Source organism: Meleagris gallopavo, chromosome 9 (assembly GCF_000146605.3).
Source record: "Meleagris gallopavo isolate NT-WF06-2002-E0010 breed Aviagen turkey brand Nicholas breeding stock chromosome 9, Turkey_5.1, whole genome shotgun sequence".
NCBI classification, from domain to species: Eukaryota; Metazoa; Chordata; class Aves; order Galliformes; family Phasianidae; genus Meleagris; species Meleagris gallopavo.
Genome location: NC_015019.2, coordinates 2675996 through 2701412, shown reverse-complemented (window position 1 = coordinate 2701412; position 25417 = coordinate 2675996). Strand labels below are relative to the sequence as shown.

General features: G+C 46.5%; 1 protein-coding gene across 1 annotated transcript; it reads right to left on the bottom strand.

The window, feature by feature from the left end:
- Window positions 1-219: 219 nt before the first annotated feature.
- Window positions 220-25417, bottom strand: HEPH (hephaestin). The gene is made up of 21 exons (XM_010715113.2): window positions 25359-25417; window positions 23498-23694; window positions 21175-21419; window positions 20262-20474; window positions 19518-19697; window positions 18858-19112; window positions 18119-18287; window positions 17165-17304; window positions 15889-16020; window positions 15135-15346; window positions 13339-13489; window positions 12817-13029; window positions 11835-12045; window positions 11431-11570; window positions 10450-10581; window positions 9440-9546; window positions 8524-8749; window positions 6976-7115; window positions 6477-6639; window positions 6068-6100; window positions 220-4517 (listed from the first exon to the last, which is right to left on the bottom strand). The coding sequence occupies exons 2-21, from the start codon at window positions 23656-23658 to the stop codon at window positions 4273-4275; spliced, it is 3468 nt and encodes a 1155-aa protein (XP_010713415.1). The 5' UTR covers window positions 23659-23694; window positions 25359-25417; the 3' UTR covers window positions 220-4272.

The following is a 25417-nucleotide window of genomic DNA, read 5'->3' as shown; positions in this document are numbered from 1 at the left end:
CTGCTGATACCCAAGAAAATGCTCTCCTTGTAGGAAGGGCAGACAGAGCACCAAACCCCAGTCTGGTGATTAGAAGCCCTCACTTGCACTAAACCAGGTAGCAAGAGCAGAAGAGCAGACAGAGAGGGACATGGGAGCAGCAGGAAAACAGACCCTGGTGAAAAAGAAGTCAATCTATGCAATCTGAAAATGGCAAGAAAAAAAAAAAAAACACAAAGGAGAAGCTCAGATTCGCTTTATTTCAATGGACGTTACAAAATTACTTTTCTCTGTCTGAAAAGCTGCGTAAATTCACATTCACTTCAGCATCACGGTTCATTTCTACTCCAAGAGTTACAAACACATCTCAGAACAAAAGCTGTGCAAGGCAGCGCTCAGTGACACACAGCACCAGGCACTGCTGCCTGCACCCTGCCAGCCACATCCACACCTCCAGCTCTGAGCATCTCTGCAATGGGTGAAACTGCTCTCCAGCAATGCAGACAGGTGCAGGAGGGCTGCCCAGGAGGGGAGTTGCCCAGGCTGCCACAAGGCTGAGCCCAGCACCAAGCTGGTGCCGCTCACCAGGTGCCCTCCGGGCTCTGCAGTGCTGACAGCCCAGGGACATCCTTGGGAGCAACAGCTCAGAGAGGTTACCACTGTAATCCTGGTGATTCCAACAGCGCAGGAGGGAGCCAAGATCTCAGTCACTGCTTTCTCCTATTTCCACCGTTCAACAAAAATCCTTGCTGCCATCCTTCGTCGGCACTTTTTTTTTTTCCCTTTTTCAAGCTTTCTTGGTGACGCTCCTTCTATCCTAATGCACTGTCATTATAAAACTCCTGCTGTGGATTTGCACGGACGGGTACCCACCAGCGAGAGCACTGACAGGCAGGACAGCTGTAAGAACATGACAACACTGTGGAAATACAGATTTCAGAGGACGTGGTTAATGCCCCGCTGGCAGTTATAACAGTGAGTAGGAATAAGAGAAATGCCAGCCTTTGCCGGCATTCAGATCCATCTGATTGTGCTCTGCAGATCGCTTTGCTTTGCAGCCACTGTGCTTCAGTTCCTTTCCCTGGGCAGTGTAAGTGCACGCAGCTCTGGGCTCACACTGCTCTGTGATTAGCTTGGCCAACAGTGTTATAACCACAGCAAATAGCCTGCATGGTGGTTACATATTACAAAGCACATTATTTAATTCAGAACCAAAGACTACATTACACATGAAAGACACTCAGGCAATTATCAGCGTTGGTCTATTTCTACAGTGTGCCCCGGGTTAATTTGACTTTAACTCTTATGGCTTGTGAAAGCAAAACAAGAAACAAGACAACCTCTCATGCTTCCATGTGCAAATCCTGAAAGCTTTTTGACTTGTGTATATCTCATATTGCTGTAAGCAAATACGATACGAAGCATCAGCTGCTCCTTATGCATATCCCACAAAAGAAACCTATAAAAAATGAGCTCTTCTATAAAGATGTTCTATACTTACAACAGCACTATGAAGTGAGACGGCATTTTGTTAGTTTCCTGTAGCATTAAGCTATCTAAAAACATGGATGCCTGCATTTCGCTCCCTGTGCCCACATGGGTGCACTTTCAATCCTTTTCTGTACTTACCATCTGAAATCATTCATGAAGTTATTAACAGCAGCCTGAACACAGTTCTGGGCAACCTGCTACAGGTGCCCCTGCTGAGCGAGGGCTGGACAAGATGACCTCAGCTGTTCTGTGATCCTACTCAAGCCACTACAGAGTTTTCCTTACATAGCTTACTTTGCATGGACAAAAGGGGTGGGAGCAGCTCAGAAGTGCCTCAGCTCAGCACAGAGCAATTGCACCTTACACCTCTGTCCCCACCTTCAGAGGTGGCACAGATGCAAATCATACCAGATCTTGCTTCAGGTTGAAGCACAAGGGTCACCCACACCCTCCTCTGCACGATCACAGAAAGAAAGAGACAAACACAGGGCACTTTTCTCATATTTTTAAAGAGCTCAGAAACCAAGAAGTGTTACGCTTTGCTGAACTGGGAGTGAAATGGAGTGCCATCTCCATCCCACTGTGTGCCCCGGGGCAGCAGTGCTGAGCCTGACCCTGCCCCTCGTGCTCAAATCTTCAAGCTGAGGTGACTCCTTGGTGGCTGTCTGTGCATCAGGGATGAGCAGAAAGGAGATGCTGTCAGGTGCTCAGAAGGCGTGCTGCTAATGCAAACATTCGTTCACAGGCAGCTCACAGTCACCAGAACTGTGAAACATCTCCTCCTCCATATACTCACACCAGCTGGCAGAACCAACTTCTGAGATGAGGCAGTCATGAAGTCACTGTTTGTCACAGCTTTCCCCCCCACCAACAGAAAGCTTTGACCTCTCTTGTCCAAGCAGAAGAGCTGCTCAGTGAGGCTCCCTCCATGGCCTGGGGACATAACTGGAGAGCAGACCTCCAGCAGCATCCCATCAGCCCAAACCCAGCATCACCCTGGAGAAACCCTGGCAGCCTGCTGGGTAAGGAACACACAGGATGTGGGGATCCTGCTCCAGCCCCCATGCTTCCCTGTTTCACAGCCAGCACTGAAACCCAGAAGAACTGAAGAAATGGCGACTTCCTCCTTTCTCTCTTCAGACGAATGCATTTAAAACAACTCCTTTTTCTCTCAGCACGAGGGGATAACTTTTTTTTTTTCTTCCCCCAACAAAGTGGGGGTGGAAATGAAAGTTTCCTGCACAATTCTTATTCCTGATGACAGAGCTAAAATTTGCCTAGGAGTGGGAAGCCTGTAGCAGCAGCAGCTGAACTGGGGCTGACAATGAGCAGAGCACTCATGTTCAGAGCGTTCAACAACCCTCCAGCTCCTCACCAAGCTTAATGAACTATAATGAAAGGAAATTAATGAACTTTCTTCCCATTTGCCAAAGGAAAGAGCAGCTGGACCCAACATGAATCGAGTATGATTAAGAACATCATAACTATCACTCCAAATAAGAGAGAGATACACCTAAACAGCCCACAGCAGTTCCTTATCATTAGAGCCACTCAGCTAGCTCTGCTTTAATTGCCACTGAAAGACGCACAGAAAGGATTTTTCTACCTTTCCTATTTAAGACCAAGGACAGAAGTACGTAAGCAGGGACACACACAGGGACTCAGCAGAGCACGCAGACAGGCACACACACAGAGCAGCTCAGTGCCACCACACAGGACAGTGTGACCGTGGGAGGACAGGCACTGCCTGATAGCAGACACAGGGTCTGGAGACTGCCAGGGCTGTGCCACCCCACACGCCAGCAATGCTCACTCCTGGCAGTCCCCATGGCCCACACCCCCTTGGGTGAGTGCAGGGATCGCAGCCTCAGCCCCTCCCAGGGCTGTCACAGCAGCACACTGCTGACACTGTCAGTGGAAGCCCTCTCATACTTCTGCCACAAGCACAAACCCCAGGTCACACTGCACTGAGCTTCTGGCTCGGCTCATGGCAGCCACGTGGCAGCAGTTGAACTGAGAGAACTACAGGGAAATGTATGAGAGCAAGCCACACCACAGAACAGCACAGCAGCCTCAATCCTGCTGCAAAGGAGCTGTACAGATACTGAGGTGCAGCACTTCACCAGCAGAACTGTGGCAGGGGGAAGTCACCAGATGCTCTGCAGCACAGGGAAGCTTCATCTCCCAGCACAAGACACCTGTGCTCAGAACACACTGCCCATGGTGCTGCACAAGGATGCATCAGCAAGGCTGATTGTGAGGCACAGCTGTTGCCGTGCTCCACAATGTAGCTCTCAGACACTGTGACATGCTTTGCCCTGAACTTGCGTCTGTCCAATTACTCATCAAAAAACAGCAATCCAACTCTAAATTAAAGTTTTGTCTACTGCATTCTTTCTTGATTCATCAGAAATAAATCCATACTTAAAACCACAGATCCACAGATTAAGTTAACTGGGGGGGGAGGGAGAAGGGAGGAGGAATAAAGGCTCACAGTTTGGTTGTGAGGCTGTGAGGCAATGCCCAACTCAGCTCTGGCAATGGAGTAAGACTGGATTTCCAAGAGCTTCTACTGAAGACCAAATCTGTTCTGGAGAGAAGAAAATAGGGGAATTCTTTCCTTTCTTGTGGATGAGAAGTATTTTAGAAGGACCTTTTACTCCCATTGTTTGTCTTAATTCAATGGAAAGGGTTCCCCGCCTTGGCTCCTAGAAGCCCAGTGTGCAATGGAAGTGATGCTCTGAAGTCTTTGCTGCAGACAAGGTTCACAATGTGGACACAGCCAGAGTTCGTATGTGGCTGTTATAGCCCCGAGTTCTTTTTAGACATGAGTTTGAATCCATCATCCAGAATAGACCTCCGGTTGCGTCTCAGCTTCCTTTGCCTCCGGAGGTAGATGACGACTCCCAAGAGGAAGGCAGCAATCAGGAGGAGGACCAATCCTGTAACGGCTAGAATAATGACTGCAGCTTCTACTTGCCCTAGAGGCAACTTCGCTCCAAAAAGCCTGACCTTCTGGGAGTCATCCTCATCCTCAGGTTGTGTCCCTGAGAGAAAAAAAAAAAAAAAAAAAGAAGAAGTTTATTATTTCCCACTCTCACTGGCACTGAAAGGTTCTGAGAAACATGGAAAAAGCAAAAGAATGACCCAACACAATCAAAGCAAGCTAAAGCAGACCCAGTCACCATCAACCCAACAGACCCACACCGCTCAGGTTAGAAATTTGAGAATAAATGGTTCCTTCCCTACTCCATTCCATCCCACAAACCCAGCCTGTCTCACAGCTATCCCAGCCCTATCAGCTAATCGCTGCTAAGCCACTCATGAGGAAGGCAGTTGGAGGTTGTGAAGCAGCAGTGGCTGAGCTAGGAAGAGAACCGAGATGAGAACACACATCTGGGCTGGGGCTCCCGCGAGGTCCTCGCTCTGCCCCAGGCTGCCCCTGCATGCGGCTTCTGCTGCCGTGCAAGCGCCTGCTTCTCGGAATGCACTTCTCAGCCTTACCAGCAGTGAGTCACTTCACATGAGCTCTTATGCTTCCATAGTGAAACAGCAGAAATCCCCTGAGAAAGGCAGCTATTGGCACAGACAGCAACCCTCAGTCAGGGCTCTTACTTCATGAGCATACATAGGCTGATGCTCAAGTAAATGCAAAACAAGTAACTTAAGTATTGTCACGCTACTGCTGTCAAAACTACATTTCCTACTTCTCTTCACAGCCATTCTGATTGAGGAAAACATTGTTGAGGAGACAGCAGAATTGTCAGTACCGAGACTGAAGCTTTGTAGATAGATGGCTGTATTTTGAGTCAGTTGAAGCTGTCTCTGAAACCAGCTCAGCTGGATTTACTGAAAGCAGCTGAGAAATACAGGAGTAGTTGTAAAGAGAGGGAAAAGAAAAAGGGAAGAACACACCACCATGAGCTCATCCAAATGTTACCTCCAGAGAACTGTAAAAAAATTAATCTACTACTTTCCCTTTCCCTCATTCTGCTCAACCATCTGCTCTTTAAAAAACCTTGAAGAATGACAGCATATGCTTAAACTTTTTCTCTGTGGGTAAAACAGACCAGTAGGAAGTTGTGCTTGGTGTGCACCCGCCATGACTAGGTGGATGGACTTAATCTGAACATTCCCTCAACTATACAGGCACTGACAGTCCAAAAAGGGAAAAAACCTAATCTATGATCCCAGTGAGTTTCATTTGAAAGGAATCAGAAAAATCACAGCATCCTCCTTTACAACACTTTGAATCTCTGCTTGTACCATAAATTCATATGCAGAAGTAGGGTATGAGGCGACTGAGTTTTTTTGACTTAAAAAGGTCAAACAAGCCCAAGCTTTTTTTTTTTTTTTTAATCATCAGAGCACAGATACATAAGAAACAGATGATAAGCAAACTTACCTGGAACTTCTCTATTACCCATCTGTAGCCAAACATCGGGCTAATGCTGCCCAGTGTGGCTGAGAAGGCTGTGTTTGTGCTCCTCCCTTCTCCCCTCATTCTAGCACAAATCTAGGTCTCCACTGACAGGAGATCTCTCATTCTTTGCCTCACAAACACCCACCCACCCAAGCAGTGCAAGCCATATATTACCTTCATTGTAGTTCAAAACTGCAGGCACTGGCTCTGAAAGGAAACAAGAAGTGGGTGACAAAGTGTGGGCTGAACAAATTGAGTCCAAGAGACAGGCCTGACTTCTGACCAGTAATATCCTCATCGAGAACAATTGCTAGCTGATGGCTGAACTTTGCTTCCCAAACTCAAGCTAAAATAAACCTCATAATAATACCCTATGCAAAGTAAACTCCAGAAACCAATTTATTGCCTCCAGCTGCAAGTATTACTATACTCAAAGGGAATGTCTTAATGGCAATTACATGCTCAATTAACTAGCTCTTTATGGTACAAAAGAGTTGCTAAGTGTGATGCAAACAGAATTTAGCAGCATTAATAGAAAATGCTGTTACATGTTTGATGGTAGTAAGAAGTGATTATTTCTGACCTTGTCTGGGCAAGACTTGGAAGAGTATCTCCATGCCAGCATGAATATGATCAGACACATGGCAGTGAAGCAGCCACGTCCCAGGGTTCCCGGCCAGCATCTCCACCATTTCAAAGGTCCCAGGAAAGAGATCCACAACATCTGCTCTGTAGCTTTTGCCACTCTGTGAAGGAGAAGGGAGACTTCACATGCAGCACTCCATGCGTCTCTAAAATTCTGTCAGCTTTACTGGAGACCACTTCAGTGCTACTACAGTTTATAAAAGCTCTACAGAACATTCCAAAGAACAGCTCCAGAGCTGTAACTGAGAAAGCAAATACAATACAGTAATGCCTAAACCAAAGCAACATTAGCTAGGCATATCAGCTAAAAACAGGCTCAGCCTGTCAAGTCTAGGCGTGCAATACCACATTGTGCACCGTTCCTGTAAAATGAAGTTCAAGTCAGTGCAAATGCAATGATATCAGTGGTCATTTTATTACCAGCAGGATCTTCTTACCTTGTATATGAAGGTCTCGGCATGAAAATGGACCGTGTGGACATCGATCTCCTGTCCCATTCCCAGCAGGTACCAGTTCACCCACTCTCCTTCAAACATGGTCAGCCCAGGCAAGTTTGCATAGAGCCTCCCATTGATTGCTGGGCAGTGAATAACATAAGGGGAAAAAAGCTATTATTGAAATGGTAAAAACGCTGAATCACCTCAGAGGAAGAAAACAAGGACAAGTTAGATGTTTCAAAGCTCATCTAGGAACCAGTGCAAGAGCATTTCACATCTTCCATACAACAGCGTCCCAAAACGTTTGTCAGTCATAGACTAACTACATATTCATTCTGTTAACAGATGCAGAGGACACAGCTTGCATCTAAAGCCAGACTGTAATTCATCCCACATAATCTATAAAAATTACTTGCTGAAAACCCAGAGTCTGGCTCAAAACAAGGGAAATATGCACAACTCAGAAGCATTTACTTGCTGAATGACATCAGGCAATTTCTGCTAACAGGAACCCTGTTATTCTGTATGTCTTATGCTGCCTGCACACACAGTGTGCTTATCATCTAGGGAGAAAAGGAAATCACTACATGGTGGGACTTCATTTCATAATTAGCATAGCAAGAAGGAATAATACTTTGACTGCAAATGCAGAAAAGAAACCAAAACAATGAGTGAGCTGATTAATGCTCACAGGGCAACTGCCTTGCTCAGATGACAATGGAAGGAAAAATACGGGAAGAGACCTGATCTGAAAACAGGACCTCCCATGTTTTACTCCCATATCTGCCACGGGCACTTCCAGCAGCCCAAAGCAAGCATTCAGCTTTAGTGTGTTGCTTTATTAGCTACAATCTTGGGCTGACAATTGTAACTGAACAGACACTGGTATTTGGAGATTCCTTATGTTGCCTATATAAAATAAGTAGTAATAATAGCACACAACACAACTCGCTGCTGTTCTCATCTCTGCAGCTGCCTCAGGGCTGGTATTGCTGAGAATACTTCAGATGGAAAAACAGATACAGTATGTAAGGAACCATGAATAACACAAGATTTTAGAGGAAGTTTGTTAGTTCTGCTATAGTAGGGATAGGTTTTTTGTAATCAGCTAAGAGAACCTGTCTGTATATTGCTGTCACACAGCCCGGTCAATTCATTTAAAATATAACATTCTACTGGTCCCAAGGTGAATAGAATGAAAACAATCTGACATCTTCATTTCACACCTAATATTTCCTGTCCAGAATCACTCCAGCACACTAGATATTAAGCTCTCCAGCCCACATCTTGCTATTTCTCCTGAGAAAGACAGTCATAACGATTAGCCTTCATTGGAAATCGAAGATCTGTGGCATGTCCTACATTACTGAGAACAACCAAGAGTTTAACTTCATTTGTGCCACCGTTGAAGGAAAAGGGTGAGGGAAATCACCAGAAGTCAGGCTCTTGTTTTCTGGGCTTTTCTGACTGCTTACAGTGGTCATAGAGTCATTAATAACCCGGCACAGACAGCGACAGCTGGGTGCCAAAGAGCCCAGCCAGCATTACCGTGCATTTTGTTGCTTTCCACAAACTTCTCATCCAACAGGTCAATATCCTTCTGACTTCCACTGCTGTAATGCTGCACGTTCTCCTCTAAGTACCAGGACTGATTTTCATCAAAAACCAGGAACAGGAGAGCAAACTCCCTCTTCACGTCCTTCCTGATCCCATCAGCTCGCAGCGTCCCTTTCCTGCAGACCTTCAGGGGTCCAATCAGACCGCTGTACATATCCTAATCCAAAGGAAGAGAAAGAATCTGAGCTCTTCCCCCTTCAGCAACTTCTCCCTGCATCATAGCCCACTTACATGTGCTGCTGTGTATGTACTCTCATTGGTAGCAATCAAGTAGCAGAGCACAAGGACAGAGACTACACATGCTCTTATGAATGCAAATCAAAGTCAAACGTGAATGGTATCAAAATAACCCCACTCTAAGACTGCAAAAAACATCCAGAACTTGAAAGGAAAAGCCCATTATCTCCAGGTTCAATGTGGTGCTTCACTGCAGTATCATTCAGGTCATTTTCCCTGTGAAATCAGTGCTATGACAGCAGATCTCAGCAAAGCTCAAAATTTCCCTATTTTATTTATCTGTTCTACATTTGGACAATTTCTGCCTTCTCAAATTAAACTTTTCACCAACTGAAGCGAGAACTCACTAGGAGATGTTCTCACAATCTGCAAATAATTGAGGGAAGCTTGATTTCAGCATGACAGGGAATTCTTTTCTGTAGGTTTGCATTAGGAAAATAGTGACAAATACCAGGGCAGATTTAGAGGACCCCGTCTCCCAGCCAACCAGATGGTTTTTTTTGCCCTTCACCTGGGCCAATTCCTAAAACAGACTCAAATTGCATTGTTTTCTAGATAGAACTAAAAAACACGATTAGACCAACTTTTGTCCTATCTTCTTGAATTTTACCTTCACAGGGTCTACCATGGAGTAGTAGATCCAAGGGACACAGGCTGAATCATCCGGCCCTGGACCAGACCTCTCAGGAATTTCCCACTGGTATGTCACTATGTCACCTGAGGACAGAAGCACAATTAGCACCACTGCAATAAAGGGGGTCACCAACCTTTTGAGTAGCAGCAAAGCAGAACAAAAACAAAAGACCATCTTATCTCAGAATTACAAGCCATTGTTGGATGTAGCATCACTCACAGGTGCTGAAAGGAAGGATGGAAGCTTCCCCTCACAAACAAAGCAGAGGGGTGACAAGAGATATACACTGACTGAAATTGGCACAACTCGGTCTTATCTGCCATATTTAAGACTAGACCAGAGCAAGGGAATTCTGCCCCTCTTCAGCACCAGTGATGTTTGGAATGGTCTTTCAGCTCTTTGAAGTTTATTTATGATGCTCAAATTCCTTTTTAAAGTTAATATTTTGCTTATTAGCAATATATCTCAGAAAGACAGGGCCCAACTTAAAGCCTGTTTGTTGCAGAGACAACCTTCTGATGAGCATTCTCTTGAAGGAGAGCAAAAATTACATAAATGGACATCTGGACCACAAACAAAATTTCAGTCAGCATCCTGGAAGGCAGCTGTGCACATTACAACAAGGACAGATCATGAAGAAGAACAGGGGCCAGACCAGGGCTGCCAGGCCAGCAGCTGAGCTGAGAACAGCAATCAACCTTCTTCTTGCAGACCACGCTCGGTGCTGGGACAAGGCTATACAGAAAACACGTGCTGCATTTATCCCAAAGTCGGAGCAGAAACACAGAAACCCGCCTGGGCTGCCCACATAAGTGACAGTCAGAAAAAACACAGTGAACCTGAAAGATCAGTTTTTGTTCTGTTCCAGTCCTCTATGAGGAAGAAAACAAGTACATCTAAGCCTATTTAAAGAAACAATCTAGCTGTAGCTAACATTAACTTCCTAACTTAGAGCGGGAATAAGGCTGGAGAACACTGTGACTTACCAGGACGTGCTACCTGTGGCTGTCCTGTCTGCCTTTCCAGCACCCCGTGGGCATGAATGGAATAGGGTCGTGAAGCATTGTTCTTGAATACAACATTGAGAATCTCTCCCACTTCTGCCCACAGAAAGGGACCTGAAAATGGTAGCAATGTACTCTAAGACCAGCAAGAACTGTCATATCTTCTAAGACTATTCCCCACTTTTCTTGCTCTCTTCTTCCCAGAAATCCCTTGTAATACATAAGATGCTCCCCTCACTCTTCACTACCACAACTCTACCAAAAGAGAGAACTAGAGAACAGTCCCAATTCAACAAAATGCGAGTTTCACAACGAGGGAAGTGAAGGCTGTTACATGTTTTGCTGTGCCCCATCCAACTAGGCCTTAATTTCTGAATACTGCCATACCAACTTTTACAACATTTTTATTATCTGATGCTTTTGGTTTCAAATGAACTGGCAATACTCAATATGTACTGACAGCATCACAGATCAGAGCTGCAGACTATTTTAAACGGCCTCAACTTTTCTGCCCTGCCGCCGCTTGCTGTCCTGGGTTCATAAAAGGAATGTCTCCACAGACCTCCAACACTGCAGTGTTTCTCCATTTTGCAAAGTCTGTATGCTTTTATTCCCCCCTCCAAAAAGCTTTCATACCCTTCAGATTTTCACCTACATCTCTCTGACTGCTCTACAGAAGACAGATTGTTCCATAGAGAAATGCAGACGTGAAAAATGCTTTGCTTCAGGCATGGAAGAAAACTGGCAGCAAACACAGGCATGAGAATCCAGCTCTCTACTACAAGGCTGTACTCAGGACCCTCTTTACTGCTTTATCCAAAGCCAGCAGATCTGGACAACACACTCTGGATTTCTCCTTGCTGGCATACACAGCAGACACCCGAGTATGCAGGAGGCCTTCAGGTCACAGCCCTTAGCCCAAGCACCACCTGGACGAATGCAATACTCTGCACATTTCCTTACCTAGTATCCCCAGATGTTCGTCACCATTTGTCCTAGCCTTAGGTGTCTGGAAAGTCCCATCTGTGTACTCCCTGTAAACTGCTTTCTTGTACCTGGAGCCAATCAGTCCATCCTTATTGCTCAAAAATATATCGGCGTAGCTGAGAAGTGCAGAACAAGTGCCGCGTTACTCAGATGCTCACCAGGCGCAGGCAGTGAGCCCGTGGAACGGGGCTCAGCAGCTGACAGGTTTCCCAGAGACCTGCTTCAGCTGCAAAGGCTGGCAGTGACACCCAGGCTACGTCAGCAGCCCTGCAGCACTGGGTACACGCCTCAGCATAGCACCGTGCCACACGTGGCCAAGACATTCAACAGATTTGACTGTCGACCAACTTGGCCCCGGGCTTCCCCAGCTCAGGCCGTACCTCTCAGCAGAGTGGTTGTGCCGCTCTCTCTCCCAGCCCCGGTCTGGCGCGTAGTCCCACTCCACCTCCTCTGCCGCTACGTAGTAGGTGCGCACCGCTCTGTATGGGAGAGCGGGAGACAGAGCCCTCCTGTTGCAATTGGAAACTGAGTACTGCTCCCTCATTCCAGCCTGGTAATGATTGCTCGTCTGGCAGTAGATCTCAAAAGTCCCTGCGGGAGGCAGCGCAAACAGAACATCAGCTGCTTCAAAGCTGCCGGGAAGCAGTGCTTCCCACAGCGTGTGACACGGCTGACATCGGTATGCGTGCTGTGCAGATATGAGTGTTTGGTTAGGGAGCTTGGTTGCCATAGGCTGAGATTAAAAAGGGTTGACAGAGAAACCAATCAGGAATGACAAAGTCCCACACAAAAATTACCTCAGCAGGCCATCCCGCACAAAACAAGCAGCTTATTAGACATGAAGAAGCCAAGGAAGTGACAACTATGCTACCACTGCTGGTTAAGCAAGAGATCTAGCCTGCAAAAGCTGAAGGGGAGGAGACAAGGAGGAGCTGAGGCATGATGGAATGATGGCGAGGTAGCACTGTGTGCCTAACTCCCAAACTGGGAAGACATGGGTCTGTTATTGTGAACCTCTGCACACCACGACAACTCTGCTTCGTTCTGAATGGTATGGCTGCATGTTCCTATGGATTACAGGCAGCAACATGCACCAGAGCTACTATTACAAATACTAAATAGGAAATGGCAGCTTAGAGAATCAAACTGGGATGATGGGACAAGATTCTGCATCTCCCATTCTTCTCCAGAACCAGGTGCAAAGACAAGAGCTTTGGGCTTGGAAATAGGGCTAAGCAAGATGCAACGCACAGCTCAGCCTGTAATACGCAAGAGTTCACACTGCTAATGAACCAGCCACAGTAACAGCCTGTTACAACCAGAGACTTTTCCTGATGCTGGGTTAAGTGTACAGACTCTTACCCTTGTTGTCAGGTTGCATAAAGGCAGTTGCAAATGTATGGGGGAATAGGTTGGCCGAATCTTTCCTCATCCCATTCATCTGCAGAGTGTTTCCCTGAAACACAGCTCTGTGTACGTCTGCTTCACTGCCCAATCCCAGAAGGTGCCAAGACACATTGTCTCCTTCACATATATCCAGCCCAGGCAAGTTACCAAACATATATCCATTGATGGCTGCAAAGGAGAAAACAATTCACTCTCTGGTAGATATCAGCCAGGAGGTTTATTCTGTGCATCTATCTGGATAGGGTGAGCATACCACTGGAAAGGCATCCTCCTCTTAATTCACCCCTGAACACACTCAGGACAGGCTTTCCAAAACAGCAGTGCTTCTCCCACATCCCACCCACTCTTCGGCCTCGCTTAATTTCAGCCCAGCACAACACACAGCCACTCCAGGTTCCCAGCTCAGACTTCGGGTGAGCACTGAGCGATGTTTGGCAGGTTCACTCCTGCTGCCCACAGAACAGCATCAGGCCATACCATGCATCCTGTTCGATTCCTCAAAGCCATCATCCTTTTTCAGAGAAGTCTCTTCCATCCTCAAATAGTACTTTATGTTTGCACTTAAATACCAGCTGAGGTTCTCATCAAACACACTGAAGAGAAGGTAAAATTCTTTGTCGATACCTTTCTAAGATACAATCACAATGACGGCTGTTAATTTTTAAAATGTCCCCATTCTCTACCCTTACAGATCAAACTGCTTTGTTTGGCTCTTATTTTCCCCCTTCTCCTGTAACTTGGCTCACTGAGGGCAGGGCTGTCCTTTGCTCATTTTGAGCGTTTCAGTTCTGCTCTACAAGAAGCACCACTCTCAGGTTTGCCCTGGTACACCACGTGAGCAAAGAGATCAAAATCAGGAGAGGAGCAGGACAACATTGCCTCCTTCCCCACCATGCTTACATTTACGTGTAGGTTTCACCACTCATTCAAATCAGACCTGAGAACCTGGCCAACGGGGCCGGCTTACAATCACAACCCACCCCTCCTTTCTCCTACCACAGGTCTTTAGTTAGGGCAATACAAAATTCCCAAAAGCCTTAAAAATGTTAACTCTCCTAAGAGATGCACTGCACAGGATGGTGTTTCCCCGTTAGCAGAACATTGCCAGTACTGTCCAGATGCTCACTTTGGTACAAAGGAAAACACCCTAGGCAGGGCTAAGCATTTTGCAGTGTGCAGCACATAGGTGTGTGTGAGGAATGGCTGTGCCTCTTTCCCAATTAACCATTAATTAAAGCGTTGCCTAATATCACAGAGCCAGAATTGCTGCCCCAGATGGCTCTTCCCATCATACATTTCTAGATAAGTCCACCTGCTCTGTTTATTCCCTCTCTATACCGAAAAGGTCTTATCATTACCACAGTTCCTTCACACAGTGGACTTCATATACACTCACGATCCTCTCTGCTCAGCTAGCTCACCAGTGCAGAAATGTGAATCTTCCAATCTATTCAGAACTCCATTTAGCTACACCATGCCACCAGTGAAAGCAGACTCCCCCAGGGAGGCTTAACAGCAGCTGTGTTCAGATCTTTCAGCCACTCCCTGACCTAAACTGCCAGACAGGGGGGGTGACAGCAGGCTGTTTTTCTGCTGCCTACCATTTCTCACAACACAAGTCTGTTAACATCTTGCACTTCCCCAGGTTGGTTTACTGCCTTCCCCAGACTTACTGCATTGAGTTATCCCTGACTGAAATTCCAAGAACAAGTTCTGGTCATCTCCCAGATTTCACTCATCTTTCATCACAACCAGAAACTGACGCAGATTTTCAGTTGTTGTAGTGAGCTCTGCTTGAAAACGAGCTCAAATTGCAGAACACATGAGACTCCCCCAAACCTCAAAGCATCACAATCATTTGAGCACACCATGATTTTCACCTGCACGTCAAGATGGCTCCTCAACATTTCTAAGGCTGCAACGAATATTCCTTTTGCTCTGAAAGAGCAAAAAGAGTATTTTCAGACAGCCCACTACGAGTCTCAAGGACCAAAGTAACCTACCAAGTCACACCCAAGGTACATTCACATCTGAGTTTTGAAACAAAGCCCAGAAACTATTTCAATGGCAGTCCTCGGATGTTCTGAATGCTGGCCTTTCCCACCAGACCTGCAGCACTCAAGTGCATTGATGTCAACCTGCCTTCTGACTAAGATTAGACTCCCCTGGACTCATACTATCATGTGCTTATTTTCAATGTTTTGAGGATGTTTCCTTTCCCTTTATGGATACAAAGAATCTGGTAAGAGCGTGGCAGGAAAAGTCCTTTTTACCTGTTTGTTGTTGTCATCCAAAGTGCCTGGCTTGCAGATGACCAGAGGGCCTACCAAGCCCGAGCTGGTGTCCCTGATGGGGTCCACAGCAGAGCTGTACATCCAGCTCAGGCAGGGAGGGTCGCTGGATGTTGGCCCAGCATGCTTCGGTACAGTCCAAGTGTATGTGAAGTTGTGCAGAGGTGGAACAGACACCCCATTTCGGGACACACCTTCAAAAACAGACGGGCATGGTTATTCTTGAGGTCTGTACAAACCCAGTTGCATCTTCTCACTTTCATGCATGTCACTAGACATCTGAGGTACGATGTAATGTGTTCAGAAAGTGCACACAGCTGCTCTCACAACCCCCTTCCTGGTATCAAGGCAGAGATGGGCACGCTGACAACAAATAAGTGGATATCACTGCATCTAGGACATGTGCTGGAAGTACATGGGCTACCTAAGCTGGAATGCAGTGGGCACATTCCTCTGCTCAGTAGGTCTCAGTCTGAGGTTTAGTTTTACCATTTCTCAGGTGAAAATGGTACCTTTGGAACCATGCTACCTCAAGCACCCTCCCTGGGCGTAAGATCTGCAGAAAGACTCCTTCACTTCTTCCTCAGACAGACCCAGAGGACCAGGCAGAGTGCCATCCAGCTCCTGTGCACATTCAGTCTTTCCTGGCTGCAGGAACTTCCAACACAGAAGAGGCACAGGCTATGGAGCTCTACCACCAGGAAGAATATTGAATTAAAGTAAACAAGCCACAAACCATCATGGTACAGCATCCCTTCCCATGCCTTCCCATAGGATACTCCATGAGGCTGGATGCTGAATGGCCAGGAGGCTTTGTTAGCAAACGTCACCAGGATGGTGTCACCAACTTCAGCTTTTATTACAGGACCTACACAAACAGCAGAGAAAGCATGTCAACAACAGAGCAAATCCCTGGACAGCCAGGTGAACGAAGCAAGGCAGGGCCACCTTTCAGCCAAGGCAGATGGGAACAGATTGGGAACAGAGGTGGAAGGGGAATGAGTTTGAATGAGTCTGTGCAGCTCCCCCTGTGGATGATGCTTATCTGACCTTGATTTATGTTTCTTCCCTGTTTATTTTAGGAAAAAACATCCACAATTCCTATAAAGTCATACACAAGATCATCCTCTGTCACACTTGTCTCCCTGTGGCTACTGTTGATAATAACAACGCTTTTTCTTTTCCCACAGATTTGTGTTTTATTCCATGTGCTCCTTTCTCCCATGGCCTCTCCCAGGACCGCTATCACTAACTTCTGCTCTCGTTAGTCTACACTGATGCAGGAAATTGGACCACACGTACACACGCTCCTACTGCGTAGCTCACAGCCTTCATACGACTCATTTGCCCTTGCAGACTCCCTATGATCTTATTCTGCTTCACCTCTTATACCTGGTGCATAATCAATGAATATAAAGATGTTACAGTTATGAAATTAACCAGAGAGTTTGTCTAAGCAGATTATAATAACAAGAGGAGAATAGATAGAAAGCTTACCCATGTCCTGGGCTCACTACAAAACTCCAGAGGAGGGATCTCCAGAAGAGATGGTGGTCAGCTCTTAAATGGCTCTGGGAGAGGTGCAGCCAGGCTCCACCCCTTCCAGCAGCACAGCTGAAGAGCCTTCACCTGTGCTCCCGTGGCTGACTCACTGCTGGCCTCCGGTGATCAATCAGAGGCTCAGGCCATGATTCAGCAGTTCCCATACACCTGGGTATCACAGAGAGCTCAGAAGCAGCAGCTTTCTGTGAGCAAGGGCTTCGTACCACACCCTGGTGATACTCAACAGAACCACAGGTTCACTCCAATCACAAACACTATACTGTCACAAACATATAGCATGCTTCTCCAGTTCTTACTGCTGACCTCCAAAGAGTGCTCTGGCAGAAAGACAATTCCCTACGTTCTACATTAGAACACCTCACCACAGTAAGAAACAAGGGCACTCCTTACATAAGCCCATCATTCGTGCTGGCACCAAAAGAGGGTTTGTATTGCTGGATGATTCCTACCAAGTATCCCAAGGTGTTTCTCATCTTCAGACTGCTGCTTTTCCTCACGGAAGCTCTCATCAGTATATTCCACATACTTCACCTTCCAATAGACTCCTCCGATTCGGTAGAGGCTACGCTTGAAAAACTGCTCAGCAGGGCTAAATGCAAAAAGCAGATAACGTCATTTTTTATGAAAAATCAAAAATACATAACAGCTGTAAAGATTTCCCTCCTCTGTCACCATCCTCAGCAATACATAGACGTAACCTGCCTTGCAGGAGAGGCAGTTTGGTTACAGGGACCAGTCATAGCTTTCAGTTCTAAGGTCTGCAAGAGTCACTGCAGGGCTTTGGGTAAATCAGTAACTTCTCTGCACTTCTACTTCTCCCTCCAGCAGCTTCCTAGGGAAGGGAATGGAGAGAGATGCTGCATGTCTTTGTTTCAGTTTGCCAGAGTCTGAAAGGGAAACCACTCAACCAACCACTATCAAAACCATCTGTCACGTAGGATGGAAGGATGTCACTGAGGTCACTGCATTTGATTTCTGAGAAACTGCTTGCTGCAGCAGGGCTACATTGAAGCATATCTGCAGGCTAGCTCTGCCACCCTGTGTCTGCTGCAAGACCTGTTTGCTTAACAGCTCATCTGATCTCTACATTTCTTCCTAGGTCAGACACACAGCAATGAAGCCCAGAGACAAAAGCAGCAGCTCACATTCTACACAAACTGGGACTCTCGGAGCTTATAGGTAAGGCTATGAAACAAAACAGCACGCTTCCATGCGAAGTCCCCTGAGATGCCCAGTACTGCATTCAGTACAGCCCAGCTATAGCAGCTGGTATTTCTAGATGGGCCACTCCATGCAAACTGCAGGCACACAGCTTGCTAAGGAATAAACCCCATATTATCTTTACCAGCCTCCTCCCAGCAGACTGGAGACCCCCAGCTACAGCTGAAAGACCATCAGCTTACCTGCCCACCTCACTCAGCTGTTTCCCACTGCTGCGGTCCTGTCCTGAAGGTCCGTAGTCCCACTGCACCTCCTTTGCAGCTATGTAGTACTTCCGAATTCTGCCCTGCAGGGTGGGCTCCGGAGCTTGTCGAGAACACGGCCGGACTTCATAGATGGCAGCCATCCCAGCTGCCCACAACAGGGTGGAGGACACATCAGCTTAACTGTTCATCAGCCACTGAACAGAGCACCTTTCTACCAGGAACTGGATACTCCTCTGCTGTCCCGAAAGGTACATGGCTGAGACGTGATTAGGTTGTTCCCACAGAAAGGAGCTTCTTTCTGCTGGTGAGCAGAGCTCCTTACACTTAAACTCTGGATGCTCCGTGATTATGGACAGACAGCAAACAGAGCTGCTTCTAATGCATCACACCAGGAATTCTTAAAGGAACTAGCACTTTTAGGGCATTGCCTCATCTAAACTGTCAGCTGTGTCAAATTTATCATTCACCAGCAACTGATGTAGAACATCACAGCACTTCCAGTAAGTTTGACCTACATATTAACAGCCAGTTGACCCTACTTCATACAAGACAAGGAATCGCTCATTTAACTATAGACATTTCTAGTGGGAATGCTGCCCAAGGCACTGCCCCCATCACACTGTACATCACAAGATGCATGATGGGGACAATGATGGACACTGGTTGAAACAAGGGAAGCCAGAGAGTGCAGAACAGATTCCAGCCTCTGTCTTACCTTGTATGTGATCATTGAGCTGACAGCTCAGGAGCCATCTCCCAGGGTTACCAGGGATCATGTCTGCTGTAACAAAAGTGGCTGGGAAGAGGCTGGCCACATCTGTCCTATGGTCTCGAATGCTGAGTGTTTCTCCATGGAAGTAGGCTGTGTGAATGTCAATTTCATTGCCCATGCCAAAGAGGTGCCATGCAACATGATCCCCGGCACACATTGTCAGCGCAGGGAGATTCCCAAACACATAACCATTGATAGCTGGAAAGGCAAGCAAGTTAAAAATCAGAGGTTAGAAAAAGGGCCATCAGAGCTTCTACCCGCAGGTCACAGCAGACATGTTTGAAGGAGAAACCAACCTTCCTCTTCTTGTTCTGGAGAGCTTGGCTCTACAGCTCATTTCATAACACAAACCATTTTTCAGAATCTCCGAGCAACTAAGAGACTCACTCAAGCCAAAGAATGAAACAAAATACTTCTTTTTCCTGGAGCAGCTGCAGTTTGTGATAGTTTGCTTATCGCGTGATCTCAGAGATTTCTATATCCCCTTTCCTCTCTACCCACAGCCTGACAGACAACAGCAGGAAGTGCATCTCAAGATATCAGAGCACTGACACATCCAGAGCACCTGGGCAAAGGCGGTGGCTGTACAAAATTGACACTCACCATGCATTTTGTTGCTCTCTTGAAATTCCTCATCTTCCTTGTCTACAGATCCCGGATCTGTGCAGAATGATGCAATGTTCTCATCCAAGTACCAGCTTAGATTCTCATCCACCACACTGAACATAAGGAAGAAGTCAACATCCACATCCTGGCGCCTTTGAGAAGTGCCTGTCAGTATTCCTAGGGTGAAAGAAAAGAATGAATACCCACTCGTGCAGAAAAGCAGACATTGGTTTTAAAGGCTTAAAGAACCAATAAAAGAACAACAGCTTATCACACAAATTACAGATGGATGCTTTCTCCACCATTCTGGCACACTGCAGAGCTTCAGCAATCTCATGCACTTCTGACATAACCCTGCTAGCTCAGTCCCACACTGCTCTAGCTCTGCATGGCTGAACTAGAACTCTTTCAGTGTTCTGAGTGCTGAAATCAATCAGTATCTCTATTTTTAAAATATACAAACCAGGTTTCATGCAAAATTCCTCCTCTTAAAATGGATTCAAATAGCCCTCTCAATCAATAAACCTACAAGCTCATCCACCTGGCCACAACAGGATAAAGGCAATTCAATGCCTGTAACCCAACCAGAACACAGGTGCTGTCATCTCCAGTCACGTCATATTTTCTCTACAAAATGGGGGGGCTGCCCACTGAAGCATCCTTTCATCCTGCCTCTGTTCAAGTCCACAAAATCTTCACAACCAGAAGCCGCAGCCCTCAGATGCTTTCCCTTCTTCTTACCTTCCTTGCATGTTACCAACGGCCCAATTAACCCAGATGCAATGTCTTTTGGTGCATCAATGTGAGAGTGATAGATCCAGGTCAAGCAGTTCGGATCATCAGCTGTTGGGCTGTGATCTTCAGGGACAGTCCAAGTGTAGGTGTAACTCCCCCCTGGGAAGACAGCATCATCCTTCTTCTGATCCTGGGGGGACATATCGGGATACAGGGATCCTAGAACAATCGAGCAATCAACGTCCATTCAAGAAGAGCAGAAATACTCATACACATAGCCTTATAATGAGCCTCTCACACTCAGATAGCTGCATACAAGTAGTGGACAGCATCTTTCAAAGCAAGACTCAGCAACCCAAGGTTGAAGCAGCATTTAAAAATCTCTCTCTCAAAAAGAAACCAAGGCAAAGAAGCACTGTAAGGCAACTTGCCCAACAAACAGGTTAGCGGAGTCAGAAAGGTTATTCTCATTTCTGCCTACCACTGCTTTGCCTTCAACAACACCATGTGCCAGTCAGCCTTCCTACAGGTCTCTAGGGTTGCTTGAAAACGCAGCTCCTTGGCCTCATACTTCATTCTTAGGAACACTCCAAATAGTTACTGTAACTCTTCTCCTGAGCCACTCTCCCAGAAGCAAGTTTTAGAGGTTCTATGAAAATCAAGAGATCTGGACTGTGTACTGCAGTGCCCAGCTCAGAAGACTGCTCCCAGATCCATGAAGGTAAGTCAAGTCACAATGCTGGATTAGTACAGACCAAAGTGCAGCTGCTTCCCAGCAACACAGCCCTGGGCTAACCAAGTCTGAGGTTTTTTGTTTTGTTTTTTTGTTTTGTTTTATTTTTTACAGACACTTGTCAGTGCATACTCTTCAGTTCCCAACCAGAAAAATCCATCTCTTTTATGGCAGTGGTCCATTTACCTTCAGAGTCCTTCTCGTAGAAGACACCGTGAGGATGGATTGTATACGGCCGACTAGCAAAGTTTTTCAAGTGTACTTTAATGGTATCACCCACTTCTGCTCGGATGATGGGCCCGAGGAACCCCAGCCACGCCGGTTTGGGAATCTCAGCAGTGTAGGTAGAGTCTGTGTATTGCTTGTAGACAGATTTCTTGTAGGTACTTCCTATCCTGTCCTTGCCAGGCTGGAGGAACACTGAGGCCTTTCTGTTAAATTCAGAAGAGAGGAAGACACTGTGAGTCACGCATTACACAAAGCAGAACGTAACACTGGAGAAAGCTGTGTCACTGGTGTTCTCAGGTAAGACCCAAAGCTTTCAGCATCACAGAAACCTCCCATGCTCTACCTTAACATATCCATACCCGGCAGCTGTGAGGGGAACACAGCCCATGCACCTTGCAGGCAGCATAGCCAACAGCATCATCTGCTGCACAAAGCTCAGCAGAGGACACTGGGCAGCTAATGGCTTTGTGAGTCCAGAAACAGCCACAGGTACACATGGGTGCAAACTCCTGCTGACACACAGCCATGGCCTCATCCTGAATTCATCATGGAAGGACACAGAGCGCATCCCTGAGCTGTGCAAACCGCGGGGTGGGAAGGATGGCACTTCTCCAGCAGTCACAGACAAGGGGCACAGGGAAGAACAAAGCCCTCCTCCATCAGCCTTTATTGTGTTTTGGAAACGCATCTCAATGCCTTTGTAGGGTTTGTTGCTGGCTCACAAGGTTAAAAATACTACTAATAATCTCACAGCTCTCTAGCTGAGATACGCAGCCTGAAAGGTGCTTTTCTACTCAGATTGCCATTTACTTGCAAAATGACAGGCAAGTATGGCAGGTATACACCCAGCACATTACAGCTTCCAGAGGTGCCAAAGTTCAAGACATGAATGTATTTGCTCTTTATGACTATTTCTTAGTAGATAAAGAGATGAGTCACGGCCCAGATATGAACGAAACAGGCGGAGATGAGAGCTCAGGTTATTTGCCCCACCTCCTTAGGACTGAGCAGTGCTCACTGCTCTGAAATGGGCAAAGCCTGCACTCATCTCCAGAAGACAGACAGCAGAAGTCAAAAGAGTAAACACTGCATTTCTCATTCAGAGCTGTGAAGGGCTGGGCTCCAGCAATAGTCTAAAGCTCATGTTTGTGAGGCCACCCTCTAGCTAGTAGCAGAGTATATGGCTAACTCAGACTTCTCTGCAATCTTTCTCCACATAGCCCATCCCTTTCAAACTAAAGAATTCCACTGTTTTACCACATCTGCCATTCTCCCAGCAGTTCTTATTGCTAGCTGTTTCACTTCTGCAATCACTGCCAGCTGTTTGCAGTGACAGCTTTAGAAGAGTTTAACAGCTTCTCATTTCATTTCTTCTCCTGATGTACTCCAAGAGAAAGTAAACAATAAATGCTGCATTTGTTATCACTGCGGATACCAGTGAAAACACCTGCATCACCTTGATTCAGCCTGACCCTAGGGAGCCTCTTTTCCTGCAAACAAACTGAGCCTATTTGGCATCTCCAGAGAGAGGGGACTCGTGCTGAACTGACAGCCCTTGTTTTTCCTCTGACCTCCTCCTATTCCTGCTGGGTTTCTGAAAGATGTAGAAACCCCTGGGTGCTATTTGTTATGGCACATAGCACTGAGTGACTGGGCAGGCCAACAAATAATTTGTCATAGAAAAAGGACTAAAACAAATGCCTTCAGAAATCTCTGGAAAGCTACAAAAAACAAACGTTTGTTATGCTGAAAACTGGGAACAAACTGTTTTTGTAGTGACTCAAAGGGATTACTGCACTTTCCAGATTTATTTCCCCTCACAAAAACAGAACATTTTCCAAACAACCCCAAGGTTTCACTAAGCGAGTTCCATCACCTCCAAGGCTTGAAGTCTCAATTACACAAAAACAAGCCAGGCCCATGGAGTCATTTACATGGAGGTGAAAAGTCGTCATGCTTCAGGATACCCACATCACCAGCTGGAAGTAGGAAATGCCAAACCTCAGGGCAGAGCATTGCACAACCTGCTCTATTATAGTGCTTTCACTTCCCTCTAACGTAGCTGGCATTGGTCACTGGATGCTTCATTAAATTGACCATTCGCTTCCCCACTGGTACAGTTTTATCGTAAGGACATAGAAACAAGTTAACCATTAAGCTCATAAAGGCCACACAGCTGATCCTGTCTCCTGCTTGCTTAGATGACCCAGAATACTTGCACAGAATTACTCAGAAAACATTCAGGTAGCACAAGACTCGGTTCTTACAGAACTAAACATACAGGCTACGTGCGATGCTTTGGTTGCTGATCATATTCATTCCTGTTGGAGCGTAATTCCAGTCCACCTCATGGATCCCCAGGTAATAGACTCGGGTGATGCCTCCAGCAAACACGGGCAATGGCCAACAGATGCAAAGCAGCAACAGCCAGAACAACCGCATTGTGGTGGGAGCAGAATGCTCTTCTGGAGGATACGTCTGCGGGCAGGAAAGAAAAACAAAAGAAAAGAAGCAGAATCTGACCACATAACTTTATCCTAAAGTAGTCGGTTTGATGATACCGCACATCGAGCTGACATCGTTTGAGAGAGTGTGAAGTCAGGTAGAAGTCCTGCGGGGATCATTACCTGAACACCCACTGGGGTGAGGAATAAAGGAAATCATCCTCATGCTGCAGAGGGCAGAATTTGCCTTGATAATCAGCACGCAGCTCCACACCATGCTTTTCTCGTCACAGTTTAACTCACTGCTTTGTCAGTAGCAATTCCAAATATTTTGTTTAATAGTGCTGAGAAAATGCTGCTGTAATTGGCAACCCCTTCACTGAGAGGGAATGAGGTGAACAGAGCTGTTTGCAGCAGAGGCACCCACAGTGTTATGCTGCGTGACACAAAGCAGGGGCTGAACCTGCCACAGGCACCAGTGACATTTCTCACCAACACCAATGTCCCAAATAATCATAAAGGACCATATAAAAGGCAAAAGAAAACAATCCTAAGCAAGTAACACTAAAGTACTGTTAGCCATCACCACAATCCCTCTCTGCTCTACTAAGCACCCGAGAAATACAATTCCATCACCACAAAGCATTCCAAATTCTAACTTCTTTCAAGGACACTCTTAAGGAATGGTTCCCTGCTACCCAGGGGGGTATGTCTGGATTAGCAGCACAAGGCTGGTGCCTTCAGCTGGTCCCACTAGTACTTTCCCATGATCTACATCATGAAGCAAGGAGTTTGCTCATAAACAGTGCACTCAGCACCAAGCTCAGTGTGAGGCACCAGGAACACTCTGGGGGACTCAAGGAGAGCAGCAGGAATTATGTGAAAGCATTCCCGATATTCTATCTTGCCTATTTGAAAGAGAAACTGATGGAGCACAAGAGTGCAGAATTACACAAAGGACACAAAAAAAGAGATAAGAAATAAAGTGGATGAGAAATTAAACACAAACCCACATCAAAACGTGTAAAAACGATCTCATGCAGAGATATAACAGGGTTACGTGCAGCCTATAAAGAAACTGGCAGCTAAAATACTGACCCAGTTCTTGAGATACATAAAAGCAACTTTGAAAAAGTTCAAAGCGAGAAACCGAAGACACAAGTAAAGAAAAATGCAACAGAGGAGCAATGCCATCGGTTTTCGTGAACTTCAAGAAGGGGATGAAGGCAAAACGCTACGCAAACACAGACGGGTTTTGTCTGCGATACAGGGATGGCTGTTATCGTTCAGCCGCCCTCCGCTGGGAGCACCAGCACAACGCGCAGCCCCGGCCGCTCAGCCCCGCGCCTTTGCTCCCAGCTGCGCTGCCGGCGCCCATCGAACTGCGGCGCCCGGAGTTCTTTCTATCTTGAAATAAGACTTGATTAAGAACAAACGCAAGTTTTGTGCGCGGGTCACCCCCGAAACTTGATGTTTGGATTGCAGAGTTTTCCCAAGACTTAGTATAGTTAATTAATAAAACAGGAATTGTAAACGAATAATTCGAGTTAATCGGCTCGCTAACCAAATGCCGCTAATCAGACAAATTCACCCGACGGAACGCGGGGCTCTCCCCGAGTTTTTCCAGTAGAGAAAGAACACGACGCCCTACGGGAAGGGGAGGGGAGCACGCGCGGGCAGAGCCGCTTCGTTCCTTACTGTGCGGAGGGTCGGCCGTCAGCAGAGGAACATCTCCGTCCGCAGCGGCGGCGCGCAAG